Source organism: Balaenoptera ricei, chromosome 3 (assembly GCF_028023285.1).
Source record: "Balaenoptera ricei isolate mBalRic1 chromosome 3, mBalRic1.hap2, whole genome shotgun sequence".
Classification (NCBI taxonomy): Eukaryota; Metazoa; Chordata; class Mammalia; order Artiodactyla; family Balaenopteridae; genus Balaenoptera; species Balaenoptera ricei.
The window spans coordinates 54,917,219-54,936,577 of NC_082641.1; the positions used below are offsets into that span (position 1 = coordinate 54,917,219).

Here is a 19,359-nt window from a genome sequence, read left to right on the forward strand (position 1 = left end):
CTCAGACTGAGGGCACGCCTGCTGAGTTATAATGGCTTCTTTTTGTGCAGGTGTTTTTGTGAAAGAGCCACAAGCACTGTCGGTAAGGCCACTGTCACAGAGAGCAACAAGCAGACCTTCAAGATAAATCTGAGAGGTCAGAGTGTGCGAGCAGGGAATCTGCACCATTGACCCCATGGACATATCTGGGCCGCCCTGGGGCATCCGAGCCAGCTGAGTTTGGGCAGTAGGTTCTAAGGTGTTAAAAGTGGTGGCTCCGGAGCCAGACTGCCTGGATCTGAACTCTAGTTACACCTCGCCCTTGGTGAGTGTTATCATGGCCGAGATATCACAGCCAAGATGCTAAACTCTCCACACCTCGTTTTCCTCCTATGTAAAGTGAGAATGTTGATAGTACCCATCTCTTGGTTACCTTGAGTATTGAACACGTTAATACACCTATAGCTCCCACTGAATATTCGATGGTGATGATTGAATGGGTTAATACACCTATAGCTTCCAGTATTTGGTGACGACAACAGTGGCAGCCATTAAAATGGGCATGGCCGTCAGGAGAAAGTGTACAGTGTGCAGCAGGGGAGGGCCGCCCTCCTCCTCCTCCCTCTAGCCGAGGCCTCTCTGCACATCCCCATGGGATGCGCTCCACTCACCACCCCATGGCTAGTCAGCGCTCCCTCTTAATTGGCACCGAATCATGGCTGACCTTGGACTGTTTGGATTGGTCTTCCCGGCCTTGACGGTGGAGTCCCGGAAGATAAGAGTGGTGTGTGCTGCTTATGGTCCAAGAGTCATAGAAGATCTGGGGTTCTCTTGGTCAGTTGAGGGCCCAGAGTTCTGCACAGGATTCTTCTGCACAGAAAGTAAGGTGGTTCTTACAAACGGTGAGGGAGGGGGACTTTGTAGAGACAGGTAGATCTCCGGCATCTATGGCGGGAATTGTTACTCTAAAGTCTGGTCTTGCTAAAGTCTTCGGGTTCCTCAGGGTTCTTTGTCTCCTTGCAGGGATTTAGCCTCAGGCCAATGTAAACACAGTTCTTAGGTTTGTAAAACCTTGAGCAGACCTGGATCTTTTCTTACTGCAGCGTCCCCTGGTGAGGGACATGCATAGCTACATAGGTGTGCCATGAGCAGGGCTTGGCAGATGCTGAGAGCCGTGTAGCGGGGAGAGGAGGAATTGAGGGGGACAGAGTAGGAGGGAGAGAGAGGAATTATTATACTCCCTATTCTGTTAAGAATCTCACCAAACTGGCCTCCTGGGTTGTTGAAATAGAGGAAGCCATAGACAGCAGCTGCCAGAAAGATCTACCCAGCCTACTAGTTGAGGATTTTTTTTTTCCAAAAAAACATACATTGCCAGGAAAAGCTAACAAAAATTTCAAGGCAGATTTGGAGGAATTAAATTATTCTCAGGCATATTGCCTGGTTTCCAGGCATTTAGGGATATGTAAATTTTCATGTTCTGTGTCTCATTTGTAACAGTACATTAGTACTAAAAATGGGATTTGCTAGTTCTACATTTTCTTGTGAATTTATGCAGTGAATATTTAATTTGATTCTGGATCTAGCAAAAGGAGAGGCTGTCTTCAAACATAACATAGTTTATTTTTCTCATATGCTCTACTGGCTGCTTTAATTTTTTTTCTCTGCCAACTGAAATACAAAGTAGAATACTACTGCAAATTAATATTCTTGCTACACAAAGATCTCCAGTGTTTGTTTTTCCTTCTTTTAATATGTAACTCTTCTAAGAGCGTTATTGTATTACAGCTAAGAGGCTTTAGCCATGTAAAGTTGAATACTTTACACTTCTGAATGCCAGCATAACAATTAATCTGTGATTAGATTTGCTTCTTAAGATGCCTACACCGCAGAGTGCCTATAATAATAAACTTCTAAAGGGCTCCATTCTTGAAAACTTATAAAAGCTCTCTTTGACATAGCACACCGAAATTGTGAGGCTATTGTTTTTATTGCTTTATTGTTCAGCCAGCTTAACTGAAACCTTTAGTTTGCTTTTCCTCTTTCTAACAAAGATAACGTGGAGAAATGAACGGAGCGCATAGTGTGTCCGTGTGCACATTGTTCTCTACTGTTCTAGCGGCTATCCAAGCTGCCTTACTGCCTCTCTAACTTAAAGAGCCTCTGACTCTCTAAGCCCTCTGCCTCTCCTAGTTAAAAAAAAAAAAAAAGAAAAAACTTGCATTTCCGTTTCCCCCTCCACTGAGCTATCTTCACAGAGTGATCTGCAGCAGCCATCTCTACTTTCTCTTTATTCCTTAGCTCCTTAAACTCTGGTTACTATCCCCAATACTACTAGACTAGAGTGGGCTTTCTCAAGCCCGTGATGATTCCACTATGGACAAAAGCCCCAGATGACCTAGCCCTGCCTGTTTCCCACTTCCAGAGGCCTCTGCAGGATTTAGTCTTAGAGATCACCTCTTCCTACCTGAACCCTCTTTCTTATCCCTTGTTTCCAGGACATTGCATTGTCTTCAGACCTTGACTTTCACTTCTCAGTGGCATTCCTTGAACCTCGATGTTGGGTCCTTGGATTTTTTTTTTTTTTTTTTTTTTTTTTTTTTTTTACTTTTAATGTTTTTCCTCTGAGTTCCTTCATGCCATTGAGCTTGGCCTTGCCTTATTTGCAGCTGATTACCAAACCTCAGGTGTGTTTCCTCTCCTGAATCACAGACCAGGTTTTCAACGACCCACGCTTGCATTTGGATGCCCAACATCACCATTAGCCCATCAGGCCTCCTGGCTTCCCTTTGCCTGATATCGGTAGCTACATTCTTCTTGTGAACTCAGGATCAGGCACCTTTTGCTTCTCTCTTTCTTTCTTTTTCTTCTTCTTTTTTTTAAAAATATATATCATTTTTATTGCTTTTTAAGAAAGGAATCAATATAAAATTAAAATAGTAATCAACTTTGGGATAAAGGAGAAAGTGCGAGAGAGAGAGAAGTTTTTCCTTTTTATTTTGTACTTGTATTTTCTGTACAATTTATACTTCCTATTTTACTTTTTTGCTTGTAAGGTACCAACAAAATGACCTATGCTCTGCTATTATGTACTGAGTTTTGTGTCTTTATTTCTTTGGCTTAAAAATACTAATATGTTGCTAAACAGACACACAGGTCAGTGTATCTCTTTGATTATCTCAGGTCATGCAGAAATGAATTCTAAAATAGCTGGCCGAGTGGATGATCTTTAAGGTCCAGCAGTCAGCTAGTACCTTGAACCTTGGCTCAGCCCTCCAGCCTGGGAAGAGCCCCTTCCTCTTGGCTTCTCTGCCATCCTCTGTTTCTCATATGCTGCAGTCTGTCCATCTCCCCAGCCAGGATCCAGTACCCAGTACCATGTGCTTCTCTCTTTCTTGATCCATTTTTCAGCATTGCCACGTCCCACACATGCTTCTTTCTCCCTTACTTCAGTCCTCCCCTTTCCGTACCTTCTGCTGCCACTTTGGTTCACGCCTTCATGGCCACTTGCCCAGATGGCTGCAAAACACCTTTCATGGCTTTCCTCTTCTGTCCCTACGCCAGTCCCTTCCACGCACCAGGATTGGATTGAGGTTCTTCAAGTGCCGCTCTGGTCTTGTTGTTCCCCTCTCTCCAAGCCTTTTTCCAGCTCCCCATTGTAGATTACATCACTCATAAACTCGACACGGGCGTGTTTGATGTTTGTTATACAACCCCTGCTTATCTTTCTAACCCGGATGTGATGTTCCCTCTTTGGCTTCACACATACTGGTCTGCCTGTTCTACATCTTCCCAGAATATGACATGTGCTTCATCACACCTGTACCTAAGATCATGCCACACGTTCTCTTCTGTCTTCAGATGCCTGCAGTGAGATGTGGTCTCTCCCTTGTTTGAACTCCCTAGCGTTCAGTCTCTGCTCTCTTATGACATTTACCTAGTGTTATAGTTCCTTGTGTCCTGTCTTATCTCTGAGATGTTGCCACATGCCAGCATCCCTCCCACCTTGCCGAGTGTTCTTAGAAGGCGGGGACTGCCTGCCTCACTAATCTTTGTTGTGTATACCATGTCTAGCAAAAGCATACTGGCCTGTGTATGTCTGCCAGGTTGATTAAGTACTTGTTGAATGGAAGTCGAAATTCAGATTCACACAGATGGCCAAGTGTGCCGTTGATTCATAAGTCTTGTTTTCCCTTTGCTAGGTGCAGCTCGCGTGTGGTGTGTGCCATAGTCAAATCAGATGACAGATGGACAGTGTGACAAGAGTGTCAGAAAGGATCGGGCCTCGAAGGGAGAGTCAGCCCCGAGTCAATGTGTTGACGAGTTGCTGAAAAGCAAGCCGGTGGGAAGACTGCGGCCACAGAGGAAGTGAGCCCTGACTTCAGTCACACCCTTGATGGAGGACAGATGGACGGCCGGATGGCCAATCACCTCTCCTCTTAAACCTTTGGAGAGTTATCCTTTATCCCCTGCTGGACGTGTATTAGGAATCTTAACACACTCTCTGAATTCACTTTCCATAGAAACGTCAGGTTAGACTGCAGCGTGCAGCCGGCCTCAGCTGTCGCATGGTCGCAGGTCTGCAGCCATGAGTGCCGAGGGGTACCAGTACAGGGCGCTGTACGACTATAAAAAGGAGCGGGAAGAAGACATTGACTTGCACTTGGGGGACGTACTGACTGTGAATAAAGGGTCCTTAGTAGCTCTTGGATTCAGTGATGGACAAGAAGCCAGGCCTGAAGAAATCGGCTGGTTAAATGGCTATAACGAGACCACGGGGGAGAGGGGGGACTTTCCGGGAACTTACGTAGAATACATTGGAAGGAAAAAGATCTCACCGCCCACACCAAAGCCCCGGCCACCTCGACCCCTTCCTGTTGCACCAGGTTCTTCAAAAACTGAAGCAGACAGTGAGCAACAAGGTCAGTATTGATGAGTGATTGCTTCATGATTCTTTTTTTTTTTTTTTTTTAAAGGAAAAGTCTCACGTTGGTTGAGCTGGGCTGAAACGCTCTGGGCAGAAGTTGTTTTGGCAACTTTACCTGAATTTATGTATGGTGCGTGAAAGTTTGGTCAATCATTACATGGCTAGAAATTTGTGTTTGTGGGGTGGAGAGTTGTTATAAAACTAGGGTGATGATATCTGAGAACCTTTTCAGCTAGTGTCTCTCAACACTGTTATTAGAGTTGCCATGGAATTAAACACCTTTTGCATTCTTATTCTTGTAACTGGTATTATATACCTAAGTAATCATTTTGGGAAAGTAGAGGGTAAGTCTGATGTAAGTATATTTAACATTAATATGATCTGCATGGAAAATGGAGAGAGTAATAAAATGACCACAGAACTCAACGGAGAAGAAACCATTGTTTTTATAATCTGGTGTCTACCTCTTGGTTTCCTCTCCAGGAATACTGGCTGACGCTGAAACTCTATCCTGTAGTTAGTGTAGACGCACAGGGAGTCCTCTTCCTGCCTGGGTAGTGTCATCTGTAGCATTAATGCCAATAGTGTGCTTGGCCTTCATAAGAAAAAAATCACTGAATATTTTTCTCAAATGGAAAACACCTTGATCCGAAACCCACTCATTGTTCATTGGAGATGGTCCCCACTTCAGCTCTGAGCACAGCTGTTCCTTAAGGTATTTCTTCTGTTCAGTTTCACACAGAGGCAAGCCTTTTACTCCGCTTTGCTGTTAACAGCCTTGTCAAATCATTCATTTCTTCACTGGTAAATCTCAAGCATTGTTCCTTCCCCCTGTATAATCTTTTCCCCAGAGAATGAGAAAGGCATGGAAAGATGTGTTTCAAATGGGTGGACTCAACTGCGGTGGTATGTGTCAAGTAAAACTGACTGTGGGCATCACAGTGTATTTCTGGAAGAGATCCTGTTACTATTGTGTCTTCTTTAATGTTGGCTTATTTTAGCACAAATGAATGAAGTACCGGGAATGAAGAAGCAGAATGCAAGGGTAAATGGAATTGGGAATATTTTATAAATGTCGAAGAACTCACTAAGGATACTTGAAGGCAAGAGCTTTTCTCTTCCCATCCCAACCCAAAAGGGATACGTGTTTTATAAACATTATACCGTACTTTAGAAATAATATTCAAGTGATATGTTTTACTTGACAGTTCAAAAGCAAAAGTTAGTTTTTTTTCTAGATGAATCAAAAAAACTTGACTCTGAAAGTTTTTTGTATATATGTAATATATATACAATTTTGTCATTTTATATATATGTATATATATATAAAATTATATAATTTTGTCAACCATTGTGTTTCTTGCATAGTTTCACTTAGCCGAGGGGAGGTATATACATAATTGTTTTTTCCTACCAAACTACATATTTTTAATTTGACTTTTGATTTTTTAAGTTAGATACACTTCCTAATATGTAGGCTAATTCAAAAGGAAAAATGATATAATTTCTCCTGGCATACAAAAGATTACAGACTTATAAAAATATCTGAGTCAGGTTAGAAAAGATTATTTAAAAGGGGTACCTTGTCAAGATTAGGGACAAACAGATTTTGTAAAAATAGCTTCTAAACAAAAATTGCATTTGATATTTTCATTTGGGTATAGTATACGGAAAAGCAAGTGTTTCCTTAAAAATGATTTTCTCTTTGTAGGATCTAAGCTATTTTATAACGCTTTCTTTCTCACGTAATGTGGTAACAACTGAGATTTTTAACATCTTTTTCTTTTTTTTTTTTTTAATACATAGAAAGAGTAAAATGAAATATTTTAGCAGAGTTTAAGAAAGAGACCCGCGGTAATGTGCATTAAAGTATTAGAGCAGGCCTGAATATAAATGAGAAATTAGGAGCAATTGAAAGGTTGAAAAGACAGTATGGGGGGTTGGGTGGGGAGTTGAGGTACTAAATATTAGATTTTCTAGAAATGTTAATCTTGCATTCTCATTTTAATATGATTCCTATGAAATGAGAATTCAACAGCTCCTGCTAGTTGCATGTCAAATTGATATGGAAAGTAGTTGTAAGGACAGACTTATTTGTTGGAACCTGTGGGGCTTTAATTTCTTTTGCCTGAGGGTGTGTTTATTTGAAAAGTGTTTGCAGGGACAAATTATGTGAAGGTGAGAAAGGATAGTACTTTTCTCTTCTTACTGAAATTGAATTCTTTCGCCTTTTTTTCCTTTTTACTCCCTCACCTTACTTAGCCTGTTTTTCATGTTTGACTGTATTTTATTGAGAAGGTTACCCCGGTGACATGCAGGTCTCTTTTGCGGAGGGAGTGTTATGGGGACAGTGGGCATGCCCCTGAGATGAGCGTGGGATAAACCTACCTTTACGCCCTTCTCACCACCTTCCCTCTTTGTATTTAAAAGAACGTTGTCTTTAAACTCTGCCCACAAGTAGCATCTGTGTGAGGAGTTCCCCCTGATGACAGAACCCACTTTTTGCTTTTCTTGCATGTTCCTGGAAAGAAAGCTGTGATGTCTCACATTTTGGGGAAAAGAGAGTCAAAAACCCATTTGAAGATCTGATCCCCCAGCTCCTCTCAGGAAAATGTACCTTCCACCAATCCAGTTTGTGTACAGTTTTCTTATGAAGCCCTGGCCTAGTTTGGATTGAATTTGTATATTGGATAATCTTGTATTTCTTGGAGTTTAAATCATTCAGTAAATATGAACTGAGCCCCTATCTTGTGCTAGAAAGCAGGGATGAAAGATGAAGTCAGGACCCGAGAGAGACGGCGTGCCCTCTGATGCCCTTTCCGGCTCCACTCCCACCTCGGGCCTCTGCTTGGACAGTTCTTCCTCAGCCATCCTCTTAGCTGACCCACTCTCCACTCTTTGCTTAAAGCTTTCTTCTCAAGGAGGCTGGCTCTGCTCATCTCGTTTCACGTACAGCCTGCCCTTCTGCTTTTGCAAAGCATTTATTATCTAACCTACTCTAGAATTTACGTACCACATTGTTCGTTTATTATCTGTTCCCTCTGGTAGATTGTAAGCCCTGTGAGGGCAGGGGTCTTGGATGTCTCTCCGTTATCCCAAGTACCTAGAACAGCATCGTAGGTGCTTAGCAAGTGGACAGATGCTTGCTGTGGAAACGCACCATCCAGCTGTTTCACATCCCACGTGACTCTGGAAGTGAGCCACGTGCTTGGTATGTCACGTGCAGGCACACGGCCGTAACAGCCCATTCTGTTTTTAAACATCATGGTTTATTGTTATTCACATCATTCACATCTGAGGAATCTTGACCTGGCCTTGACCGTCGCATGCTGTGTCTCCAAAGCTGTTATTTTTTACCCCATTTCCTAGGACTGGTAGTTCTGCGGGTGGGAAAGCATGTTGAGCTGAGAGTGTACTCTGTCAGCCACTTAAGCAAAGTTAATAGAACACGTGTCAAGATCAGCACGTGTCCTCGGGCACAGATTTTATGCTGTCCCTCCCCCTCTTTTATCTCCTCTTTGCATGGAAGCTAAAATCACAGATATGAGCATCACATTTCATTTTCCCACAACCCAGTAAAGCCCCGTTTTACCTTCTTTGGAGAGAACCTCTTCCCCGTCTGGTGCAGGCGAACGGTGTGATGGGGGTGCACAATGGGTGGTACATGCTCCTTAGGGGAGGCGAGCTCTTGAAAGGCCATCCTCCTGCTCTTTCTGCATTCAGCGGTGCTTCCATATTTCCCCTGACACAGGGAAATGAGCTGATGGAAGTGGGGATTTAGGGATAAGAGAATCAAACTGTATTCCTTTTATAAGTAAGCTGTCCAGTGGGGCTATTTCTTGAGACAGTATTTTGAGATCCTTTGATTAAAGTCACACTAATCCAGAATATTTAGACTAGTGAGATTCCATGACCACGTCAGTTTGTATAGGATGTTGAAATCTGCTAGCTTGAGAGATCACTTAGGAATCTGAGTTCATCCCCGCTTCCATCCCCCATCTGCACACCCCTCCCCCAGCTCCCACTCTGGACCCTGACAGTGGGTCCCAGCTGGTCCTACATATAAAACATAAAGCACACATTTGGTGTGGGCTGTTTTAAACTTTGATCAAAATTCCTTCTAAACAGAAAAAGAGAAAAGCTTGCAGCTTGTGTTTGCTTTCACGGTCTCCCCAGCCACGTGATTTTTCCATTTCTCACACTCAGCATTTGAGTGTCCCTCCACGGTTGTCGCCCCCTGTCTAGAAAGCAAGGCTGTAATAAATCACGTAAATTGACTACACTGTACAGAGGTCGCAGAGGATGGTGACCCGATCCCAAATTGTACACCTTTGCTGAGCCCTCTGGTCGGAAAGTACTGCTGTGACTCACAGAAATAGTACCTGTGAAAGTAGTTTGCTTTGCTTCACGAATTCCTGCCTTTATGAATTCTGTTTTAGTTCAGAAGCTGCCGTGTCATAACTTTCCTCACCTTTTCTCCTGCTTAAGTGAGACTTTGCTGTGAAGTGGGAGGACTGTGGTTAACCGCCCCCAGTGATGCGGTGAGACCTCTGACTTTGGTGCTGACTCCCTGTTTTTCATCGATCACTGTGTTTTGGGGAGCAAGCAGGCCTGGTTGCAGGATATTTGAAGATCAGGGCCTTGGACTCCTGTCTTTAATTTCTGACCCACCAGAAAAATTAATCAGAACAGTAGAGATTTTAAACATATACCTGTTTTTTGTTTGTTTGTTTTGGGAGTTTTGTTTGTTTGTTTTTCTTTTGGGCCACACAGCGAGGCTTTCAGGGTCTTAGTTCCCCGACCAGGGATTGAACCCGGGCCCCTGCAGTGAAAGAGCTGAGTCCTAACCACTGGACTGCCAGGAAATTCCCAGCATGTAAGTGTTTGCCCTTTGTGTTTTAGTAGGAAGTGACATCTGAAAGATGTCATCAATATAATTGATGAAAGAGCAGGCCTGAAAAAAACAAATGTGGTAATCATTTTTGATAAAATCAGGTGAGCCTAACCAGTTCTCTTATGACAGACTGTATCACTCAGACATTTGGTTACATATTATACCAGAGTTCTCCCTCTCAGGAGCACCAGCGTTTCTATTCTTCTTACTAAATTCTTGATTTTTAAGACGTTTTCCCTGTTAATTTTAAATTTAATTATTTTGTTTCCCCAGAAATGTGAAGGAGAAAGTAACCCTAATAAACAATTCCCATATCCACAGTTATTTGAAGAGGTAATTGACAAGAAGAGAAAGTATTCTCGCCTTTGCTGCTTTTTAGCAGGAAGGTTCTGCCCTGAGCTGGCCCAGCCATGTTAGAAATTTACAGGGTGCCCAGAGGTGGGATGGGCAGGAAGGTCCCCTTGTCTCCCAGAGAGGAGAGGACTCCTCCCTCCCTCCTCCAGTCTGTTATTAGACAGGAAGGATTTGATTCTCTCTTTCCTGGAGCTGCAGTGACAGCTAAGTTCAGGGTTACAGATAAGACATTATTTAAGGAAAAGCTTTTCTGCCAGGCTACCATGGCATGTGTCATTTAGGATCACAGCTGTAGTATGCAAATTATATATATTTTTTTTACTTAAGTGAGATATATGTTCAGAGGCTTTCATTAAAGCTGCTGGCTCTAGAGATTTCATTCTGTGTTCTTTTTTCCAAAATGGGTAAAGGGTCCAATGTCCCTATCTGTATAACCTAAATAAAGCCCTCACACTTCTGATTCGAGCAGGAGCTGTGTAAGTGGAGTGATCCTATTTTGTTTACTAGCAACCAAGGTAATGTTGATGTTCTAATACAGTTTTCTTTGTCATGAAAGTAGAATTCTGTATGTTAAGTGTTTCTATTTTTAACTTTTTAGCTTAGTTGTCAATAGATCCTTTGATAACTTTGAAGTCGGTCTTCCCTTGTTTGTAGGTGAATGCATCTTTGTCTAAAACAGGCAAAATTCTGATTAACAAACACTTCTCCACTAAGTCAGGGTTTGAGAAAATAAATGTTCAAAATTCTGAAATCCAACAACAAATGGCGCCTTATATGCTAAGTAGCTTCCAAAAAGGGGAGAATCTGGTACCTCTGGCAAATAAGAATACCAAGTATTAGATGCCATTTACATATCCATGTTTTTCTTAGTAAAAGAAAGCAGATGTTAGCAGTACAGCTGGCTGTTGCATATTTGTGTCTTTGTTGCTAACAAATTTCCATGAGGAAGGACGTAAAATTGGTTTGAAGGCTAAAATAGGAGAAAATAACTTGGTATTTTAACTAGAAATGAGAAGGATAATTGCATGATGGATTATATCTTAATTTTTGAGGTCTTGATTGAGTTTATAGCATTCAGTATCAAAACAGTGTTTTCAGTTTCAATAAACTAATCTAAATAGAGGAGGTCAAAGCGAATTAGAAATTGACTGTATTTTAATTACTTGGGTACAGTTTCCCTAAAATATCAAGTTTAACGAAATGTTGTCAGAATACTTTATAAATGCATCATTCCTACTTACTAATTTATGTAAAAGACCGTGATATTTTGCTTCTGCTACAATAATTCCATACACTGTACATTTAAAAAATGTTCTGATGAAATATAACTTGCAATTAAAAACAAAACAAACGAGCAGCAGATCTTTCTGTTTAATTTTGCATGGAGAACTTTGTCCTAGTGGCTTTATGCCACCTAAAGTATGGCTGTCATTTTCAGGAATAACTTCTCTGTTCTGTTTCTTGCTTGGGGGTGTTTGTATTCATCTATTTATCTCTTCTCAGTTGATAGCTTGTATTGTGCAATGCCTATAGATTCTCCTGTCCTATCACAATTTGATGCATATTGAAGTTCCCACTGTGAGTTTATTACACTGTATTATAGAAGACTATTTGTAATTGGATGATCAAATCTGATATCCAAGATGGTAAAGATGTAGGCATAAGTGAAATATAAATCCCTGTGGTATATTATTTGAATCAGAAATTCCACTCTGCTTTGCTTTCTGTAAATTCCATAACCCTTCTAATCCCAGTGTTCTCTACTTTGAAAACAAGAAGTAGACGCTGTGTCTTCTGAATTCTGGCTGTATTTTCATTTTAACCTCTTACTGACACTCGATCAGTAAAAGTTTCTCCATTCCTACTCATAAGAATTGTTGGAGAAACAAAACCCAGAAAGTATAAGTTCTCACTAGTAGTGTTTCCCCAGTAGTGCAACCCAGAAGCTAGAAGGGAAAATAAGGAAGGAACTCAGAGAAATAAGCAAGGATGGTTGGGCAGATGTGCTCACATGACCTCACTGTAAGATCTGATTGGAGGTTGGTCCTTGGGATGATACAGGATTGTTGCTAATGAAAGCGCCAAATTGGTACCAAGTTTTTGCAAATCTCCATACTGTATGATTTTAAGATCTGTTTCACCAAGTGTGAGAGTTTATGCTCTAACTCTGTTGGTGGGCACTCAGCAGTTGCTGACATCAAAATTGATTTGAGATTCTTCCCATTTTACACATTGCAGTTTATCAGCGAATTCAAAGACATTGATGGAATGCCTCCCTTGGACTGTGTCCGTGTGGCATAGCTACATTTGTTGACATGATATGTGCTCAGAGTTCCTAGGGATTTTTCTAGTGGTTTTTTTCTTAAATTTTCCAAGGCAGATAGAAGGTGATGTTTTTAACATTTGCCTATTCAGGTTATAAAGATTTGTTTATTCAGACCTCTTCAAATTTATGTGATAGCAGTGTTAAAATATGTACCCAAGAGATAACGCATTAGCATAGGCGTTATGTGAGTCTGCATTGTAAAGCCAGAGGGACTGTTGGGTGGTCAGTGTTATATTCCAAACTTTACCCTAAGGAGCAAAACTGCCATAGTGCCTTCAGACTGCACGAGGTACCACCGTGACAGCGAGAGACAGTCAGCGTTGGTTCCAGCTTGCTACTGGGTTTTGGAAAATGCAATTTGCAAAATGACTTGAGGTTGTTCATAAGATAATCTATTGTGAATCCGCATTAAACACTGCTGGCTTTATTTTTTATCCTGTTTAAAAATTTTCTGATGTTTAAGAATGTTGCTTCTTTATCAGTAAATAGTTCATTTGAAATATCTTTCTATTCCTGTTCTTAACTATAGAAACGTAGTTGAATATTTGTATCATTATTAATTTATAATTTCCGAGTATTTTACAACATTGCTTACTTAGGTCTTACCATGTTTTTTCAGGGAGCAAAAAGTAAATTTTCCATTTTCAAAGGAGACAGGTTCAAAGAAGTTTGAGCAAGATGTGACTTTATTGCTAAACAATCGTGATTATCTACAAAGTACCAAGGAACGAGATGTAATGAATTTGGTTAGAACATATCGAAGTATATATTAGAGTCATTTTCCCATGTTTCCCCATGGGTCTATTTAAATATTGAAAATGGCTTTTTCCAAATATACCCTAAAAATTTGCTGACTTACTATTTGCCAAGCATTCTGCTCAGCATTTTAAAGACATTTTTCATTTGATCCTTACAGCCACCCTGCAAATATGGCATCATAACCATTTTCCAGATTAAGACACTAAAGCTCAAACGATTGTGTAAATATTTAAAAAGGAGGGGCTCCCTAGGAGGAGCATTCAGAGTGTTCAAGAACACTCCAGCAGGCAGTCGTGTGGGTCTTGTTAAGCAGTCCTTTGTGAAGTTATCAGTAACTGAAGGAACCAGCTATTTTCTGCTTTTTGGGTGGTCTGTAATTATGTCTGTTTTATCTGTTAAGTTTCATTGGCTGTTACATTCATACCATCACACAAATTATCTTGTTTTACCTACAACTTATAGCATTTTCTTATGTCTGCTAAATATATGAAAGAGTTGAGTTACAAAGAGACTGATGAGGCCATGAACCTGAGACAAAGTTTGGGGTTATATGTGTGTATGTGCAGTTTTTCTCAAATACACCTTGATCAAATACTCAAAAGTTATGTACCATTGATAAGTGATTTTCCTTCCATTTCTGTTATTTTTGAAGAAGTTAAATGTCTGCTTCAAATGTTTCCCTGAACTTCATATTTTCTTACTTCTGATTCATAATTAAATCATTTTGATTAAAATTGAGCAGGTTATTCCTTGATTCTTAAAAGCCAAAAGCTGAGGATATCCAGCATAAAAATTATGTGTTTTGGCACGTGGACAGCAGCTGCTTAAAATCCCTAAGTATAAGAAATCTGAGGTGGACTCAAATGAATCTGAAGTCTTGTACCTGAGTTCTGTCAAAATTAGCAGTAAACGCCATTTTTAAAGTTTGGCTAAATGACTAAATTCCATTGAATGTCAAACTTTATTTCTCAGGAAAGTTAGTCACTGCCAAGTTTATAACATAAACATTGTGTTTCTGTTACCTGAATTCCAAGGACAAGAGGGTAGATGAGGGCAAGTGAAAGGCACAGGTGAATTGAATCCTAGGTGTTTAACTTAAAAGGACACTGTGACATTGCACAGAGAGAGTCTCTCCAAGGACACGAGTGCCAGTAAAAATTCTTGGATGCTTTTATTTTTTATCGTTGTTTTTTTTTTCCCCCCAGTTAAAAAAGAAACTTATTTAAAAGTTTCCTGATTTAAAAAGGTCTGATTTAAAAAGGTAGCCCTGACACACTTCTCACTAGAGTCTCTAAGAAGGTAGAGAAAAGTCCTTACATTCTAAACAGTTATAAAAACTAGAACTAGCAGGAGAAATGTCTACTGTAAACCAAATGGACCTGGGTTTAAAAACACAGGCAGAATAAGTTTTGACCACCTAAAAATAGGTAGGCAGAGACACGTCCTCCCCAACTCTGCCTGTAATTCAGAAAGAGCCTAGCAGCTGTCCCCAGAATGCTCTTCCCTTCCTCTTTCTAATCTCCCCAACAGTGCCTTTTTATTCAGTGGAAGGTCATAACTCAGAAAATAACCAGGCAGAGCTGGGAGGGTGGGGTAGGAGCTTTATTAATACTGTTACCTCTTGAGAATCTTACTCCACAAAAGCAAAGTGTTGGAGGTGGGGTAGAGTTAGACCTGTGTTTCCTGAGGGTTTCAATATTGTTTGAGTCCTCCATCATTCAGAGCCTGGCAGTAAAGGTAGGAGAAGGTTTGCTTTCAGCAAAACTGTATTGAAATGAAAATCACATTGGAAATTGGCCTGAGAACTGTTCATCTCAACCTGCCTACCAACTCTTGGTCTGAAGCCAGCACCCACGTGGATCAAGAGTAGCTCAGAGCAAACACCAGGTCCGGGCAGATATCTCCCTGTATAGTGATCAATAAACAGGGGGGAAAAAAAAAAATAGCTGTGCCTACTGAAAAACATTGCTCTGTAAAGGAAAGGAGAGATTGTATCAAAGATTTGAAGGAAGAATAGACCTCCAGCAATGGCCCAAATGAAAGAGGGGCAGAAAGTAGATGATTATGAGCTGAAAAGAACTGGATGGGATGAAATGGGAGTGGAACCATTAAAAAAAAAAAAAAGATTGTAAAGAAATTAAGAATGCACTATAGCACATTAAAATCCATAGGAGAGGCAATAAAGAGTAGAATTAACACAGCTGAAAATAAAATTAATGTTGTGGAGGAGAAACTCAAAGCTCTTCCAGAATCGAAAGAGAAAAGAGATAAAAATGAAAGAGAAGATTGTAGATACATAGTAAGAAGGTATAACATGGGAATTTTCAGTGTTGATAAATGAGTAATAAGTCATATCAAATGAAAAAGAACAAACATTTTAAAAATAAGCATGCATGCATTTTGTGCAGATTTGAAAGTGTTGTCCACATTGTTTAGATGAAATCAATGAAAGGCCACCTCTAGATATGTTTTGGAAATTTTTTTTTTTAAATTATAAGAATGCTATTAAACATCTTTCCAAAATATCTGGTTAACTATCAAGGAACAAAATTCAGGCTTCCTTCTCTTTTGTAGCAGTAAATGCCAAAAGATGGAGGATGCAGAGTTTTGAGGAAGAAAGAAGGTGACTCAAGACCTTAATGTGTTGCTTCCTTATATATCATGTGGAAGGAATTGAGAGGCGTTCTCTGATAAGCAAGAGCTCAGTGAGATATATTCAACTTCTCATGTCACATGGGTGAACTTCAAAATTGCCGTTTCATTGTTAAGCTTTGTAATTAGAAAGGCATAGGTTAAAAATGAATTCATTTTGATTAACTTAAAGAATAGAATAAAACTGTAAGTTATATATTTTCCAAATACCTAGAAATACAAGGCATATTCCAAAAAACAGACAACAAAGGGTAAAATTATTATTGACGTGAGGAATGTCAATACTATTACTATGTATGAAAATTTACAGAAATACATATATGAACATATATATATATAAATAAATATAAAACTGAATTTATACCTACCTATATTTGTGCGTTCAACAAATACTAGTTTTGTGTCAGATGCTATGCTAACATTTTGCTACATTAACTTGTTACTTTTCATTAGAACTGTATGACATTGGCCTTACTATTATTATATTTGTTGTAAAGATAAAGAGATTAAAGCTTAGTTAGATGATGGCCCATGGTCACACAACTCAGGCAGGAGTTGGGGTTTGACCTCAACCATGTGACTTTTGACCCAGCATTCTTAAGCAACAGTGTGATACAGTGGAAGGGCCCTTGGGTGGTCATGTTCGTGCTGTGCGACACTACTGTATTTCTGGCCACAGTCTGTTAGCCAGGAGGGCAGATCATCCCCTGGCTTGCCAGTGACCTATGAAGCGGCCTGATATGCAAAAAAATGAGTTAAACAACCAGATTTTCCCACTCTCAGGCAATAGACCCAAGAAAATCTAAAGAGAACGAAACAGATGCGTGAGTTATTCTTGCTTCCAGCAAAAGAACCTCATCAGAACAGGCTGGGAAGAGGTGATTAGTTTTAAGGGACAGTTCCTTCCCTTGGCAGGTTGGAAGCTATGGGGCTTATTAAATGGTTAAAATATTAACCTTCAAGTTAGCCCTCACTTGGCTAGTGCTTCTCAAAATGCTTATATATATATATATATATATATATATATATATATATATATATATATATATATGAAAACATAAATTTATAACATGGTATGACACTAATATAAAATCATTTATATAAGATATAAATGATTATATATTAAATACATTATTATATAAAGTTATATAATTTATATAAATATGTTTATATATAATAACATTTATATAGATAATGTTTATGTAAACATCTATCTGCTAGTACAGTATATAAGGCAATATAGAAAAGTCATCATTGAGTTAATTGTGGAAATATAATTGATTTGCTACTTCACTAAAGGAGGCTTGAAAGGATTGAAAGCTAGCTCTAACTTGCTCCTTTACTAGCCAACATTGTTTGTAGATACATACACAGTTATATTGTAACTGTCATTTGTGGTCTAATCTTCCCCTGAAGGGAAACTTGAGAAACCTGGTTGGCTTTAACATTTAGAGGAAGTTTAAACATATTGGAACATAAAATTTACAGTTGCTTAGGTTAAAACTCCGTTTCTTGTCAGACCACATCTATCCAGCTCTTCTGTGATTAGAATCGTCTAACTTTGGCCTGAATTAAGGAAGAGTTTCACAAGATGCACAAAATATTTACTCTTGTTTTCTTTACCAGCTTCCTGAGCCTTTGCAGTGGACTGAGACCTCTTCTTATCTAAAGGCAGTGTGGTCACATAAGCCAATTATCACCAGTTAACTATTCTCATCCCCTGAACTGCTTTTGGTGAATTCCCACCTAGTTATTACGTCCCTTTAATATTTTCAGTAATTTATATTCTTTAACTATAAGAGTGAAAATATTTGTGAGTTTATTTTGCGGGGGGTGGTTAGTTATAGTCTAGCTGTGAGGCTAGTTGCCTTTCATATACTCTAGAAGAGAAGGATGGGGTCAGTTTCACAATGATCTTTTTCCAAAATACAAGACCACTGTCACTCCCACCTCTCAGGCAACCCCTGCTCAATCTATTTTCTAGAACAATTTAAAATATAGCCAATGCTTTTGCTTCAGCGTCTCTTGATTCACTGGATCCCTAAGGGACCATCTTTTGCCAGTGTCAGATGCTGTGTTTATTTCACATTTTGAAATGTTCTAAATTTTATATCCTAGCAAATATAGTAGTCTTCAGATTATGTTGTCTCACATTCATGTATAATTTCCTAAGAAAAGGAAATGGAGAGGGTGGGGGTTAATAGTTAGGGTAATTAAACCTTTTTAAAATGAAGGGGAAAATAATCTTTTGTTTATAGGAGGTGAAGAGACCATTACTGATTGATGTTAGCCTTTTCCCAGAAATCCATCTCACGGAGTTGATATTGAGTGTTTTAGGCAAAGGTGGTGTAGGCTCTGATGAATTTTGTTACCTTATTCTGGACCTTTTATTTATGGGCATGTAGCTGAATGATTACACGAATTTTTGATTTGCCAAAAAGGTTGTATTTGCAATTTTTAAAATATTACTGTTTTTAGTTCATTGCATCTGAACGCTGCCTTTTTCTTTTCTTTTTTTTTTTTTTTTTAAATTCATGTTCTTTTATTTATTTATTTATTTATTTATGACTGTGTTCTTCGTTTCTGTGCGAGGGCTTTCTCTAGTTGCGGCAAGTGGGGACCACTCTTCATCGCGGTGCGCGGGCCTCTCACCATCACGGCCTCTCTTGTTGCGGAGCACAGGCTCCAGACGCGCAGGCTCAGTAATTGTGGCTTACGGGCCCAGTTGCTCCGTGGCATGTGGGATCTTCCCAGACCAGGGCTCGAACCCGTGTCCCCTGCACTTGCAGGCAGATTCTCAACCACTGCGCCACCAGGGAAGCCCTTCTTTTCTTAAATACATGTCAGATGAAATGTTTTACCTCTGAGATGAAAATTTTGAAGTTTATTCTTTATTGATATGTTTGCTGGCACACATGAATGAGCATTTGCTCTGTGCTTTACCTCCATTATCTTATTTAGTGCTATTTATAGGTTGAGGCTTAGAAAAAGCAACCTGCCCAGGGGCAAATACTAGTAGACGGTGGACAGCTGAGACTTGCATGCAGACTCTCTGACTTGAGGACATGTGCTTGCCAACACCACACTGTACCACCCTCAAAGTGAAATGGGGGAGGACGGAACCTCTAGTAGGATTAACCTCTCCAGAGGTCATGTCATATTAAAGCCACCACAGGTTCTGAAAGCAATTAAATAAATATTAGGAAGTAGTGGCCTATAAATTGTAGGCTTTTTAAATACAGTCTCACCTCTTTGTAATTTTTGCCCCATAATTCAGTTACCCTCAAACTAATTGAAAAATCTTAGAGATATTAAAAATGCTTGATTGACCAATATTTTGTTTCTGTTAAGATCATGTGCTTGAACCATATGTCAAACCAGAGACTTATATTAGACAATTTGTATGAAATCATCAACCTCTCTGTTTTCTTGCAATAAAGAGGGAAGAATATGTAATGTATAAGTTAA

General features: G+C 39.7%; 1 protein-coding gene across 2 annotated transcripts in view; it reads left to right on the top strand.

Moving 5' to 3' along the window:
• Nucleotides 1-19,359, top strand: part of PIK3R1 (phosphoinositide-3-kinase regulatory subunit 1) — an 86,507-nt gene that overhangs the window by 6,914 nt on the left and 60,234 nt on the right. For both annotated transcript variants that reach the window (XM_059916518.1, XM_059916519.1), the window contains exon 2: nucleotides 4,182-4,901. In XM_059916518.1, the coding sequence (XP_059772501.1) occupies nucleotides 4,568-4,901 (334 nt within the window). In that variant the 5' untranslated portion in view covers nucleotides 4,182-4,567. The remainder of the gene's footprint in view (nucleotides 1-4,181; nucleotides 4,902-19,359) is intronic.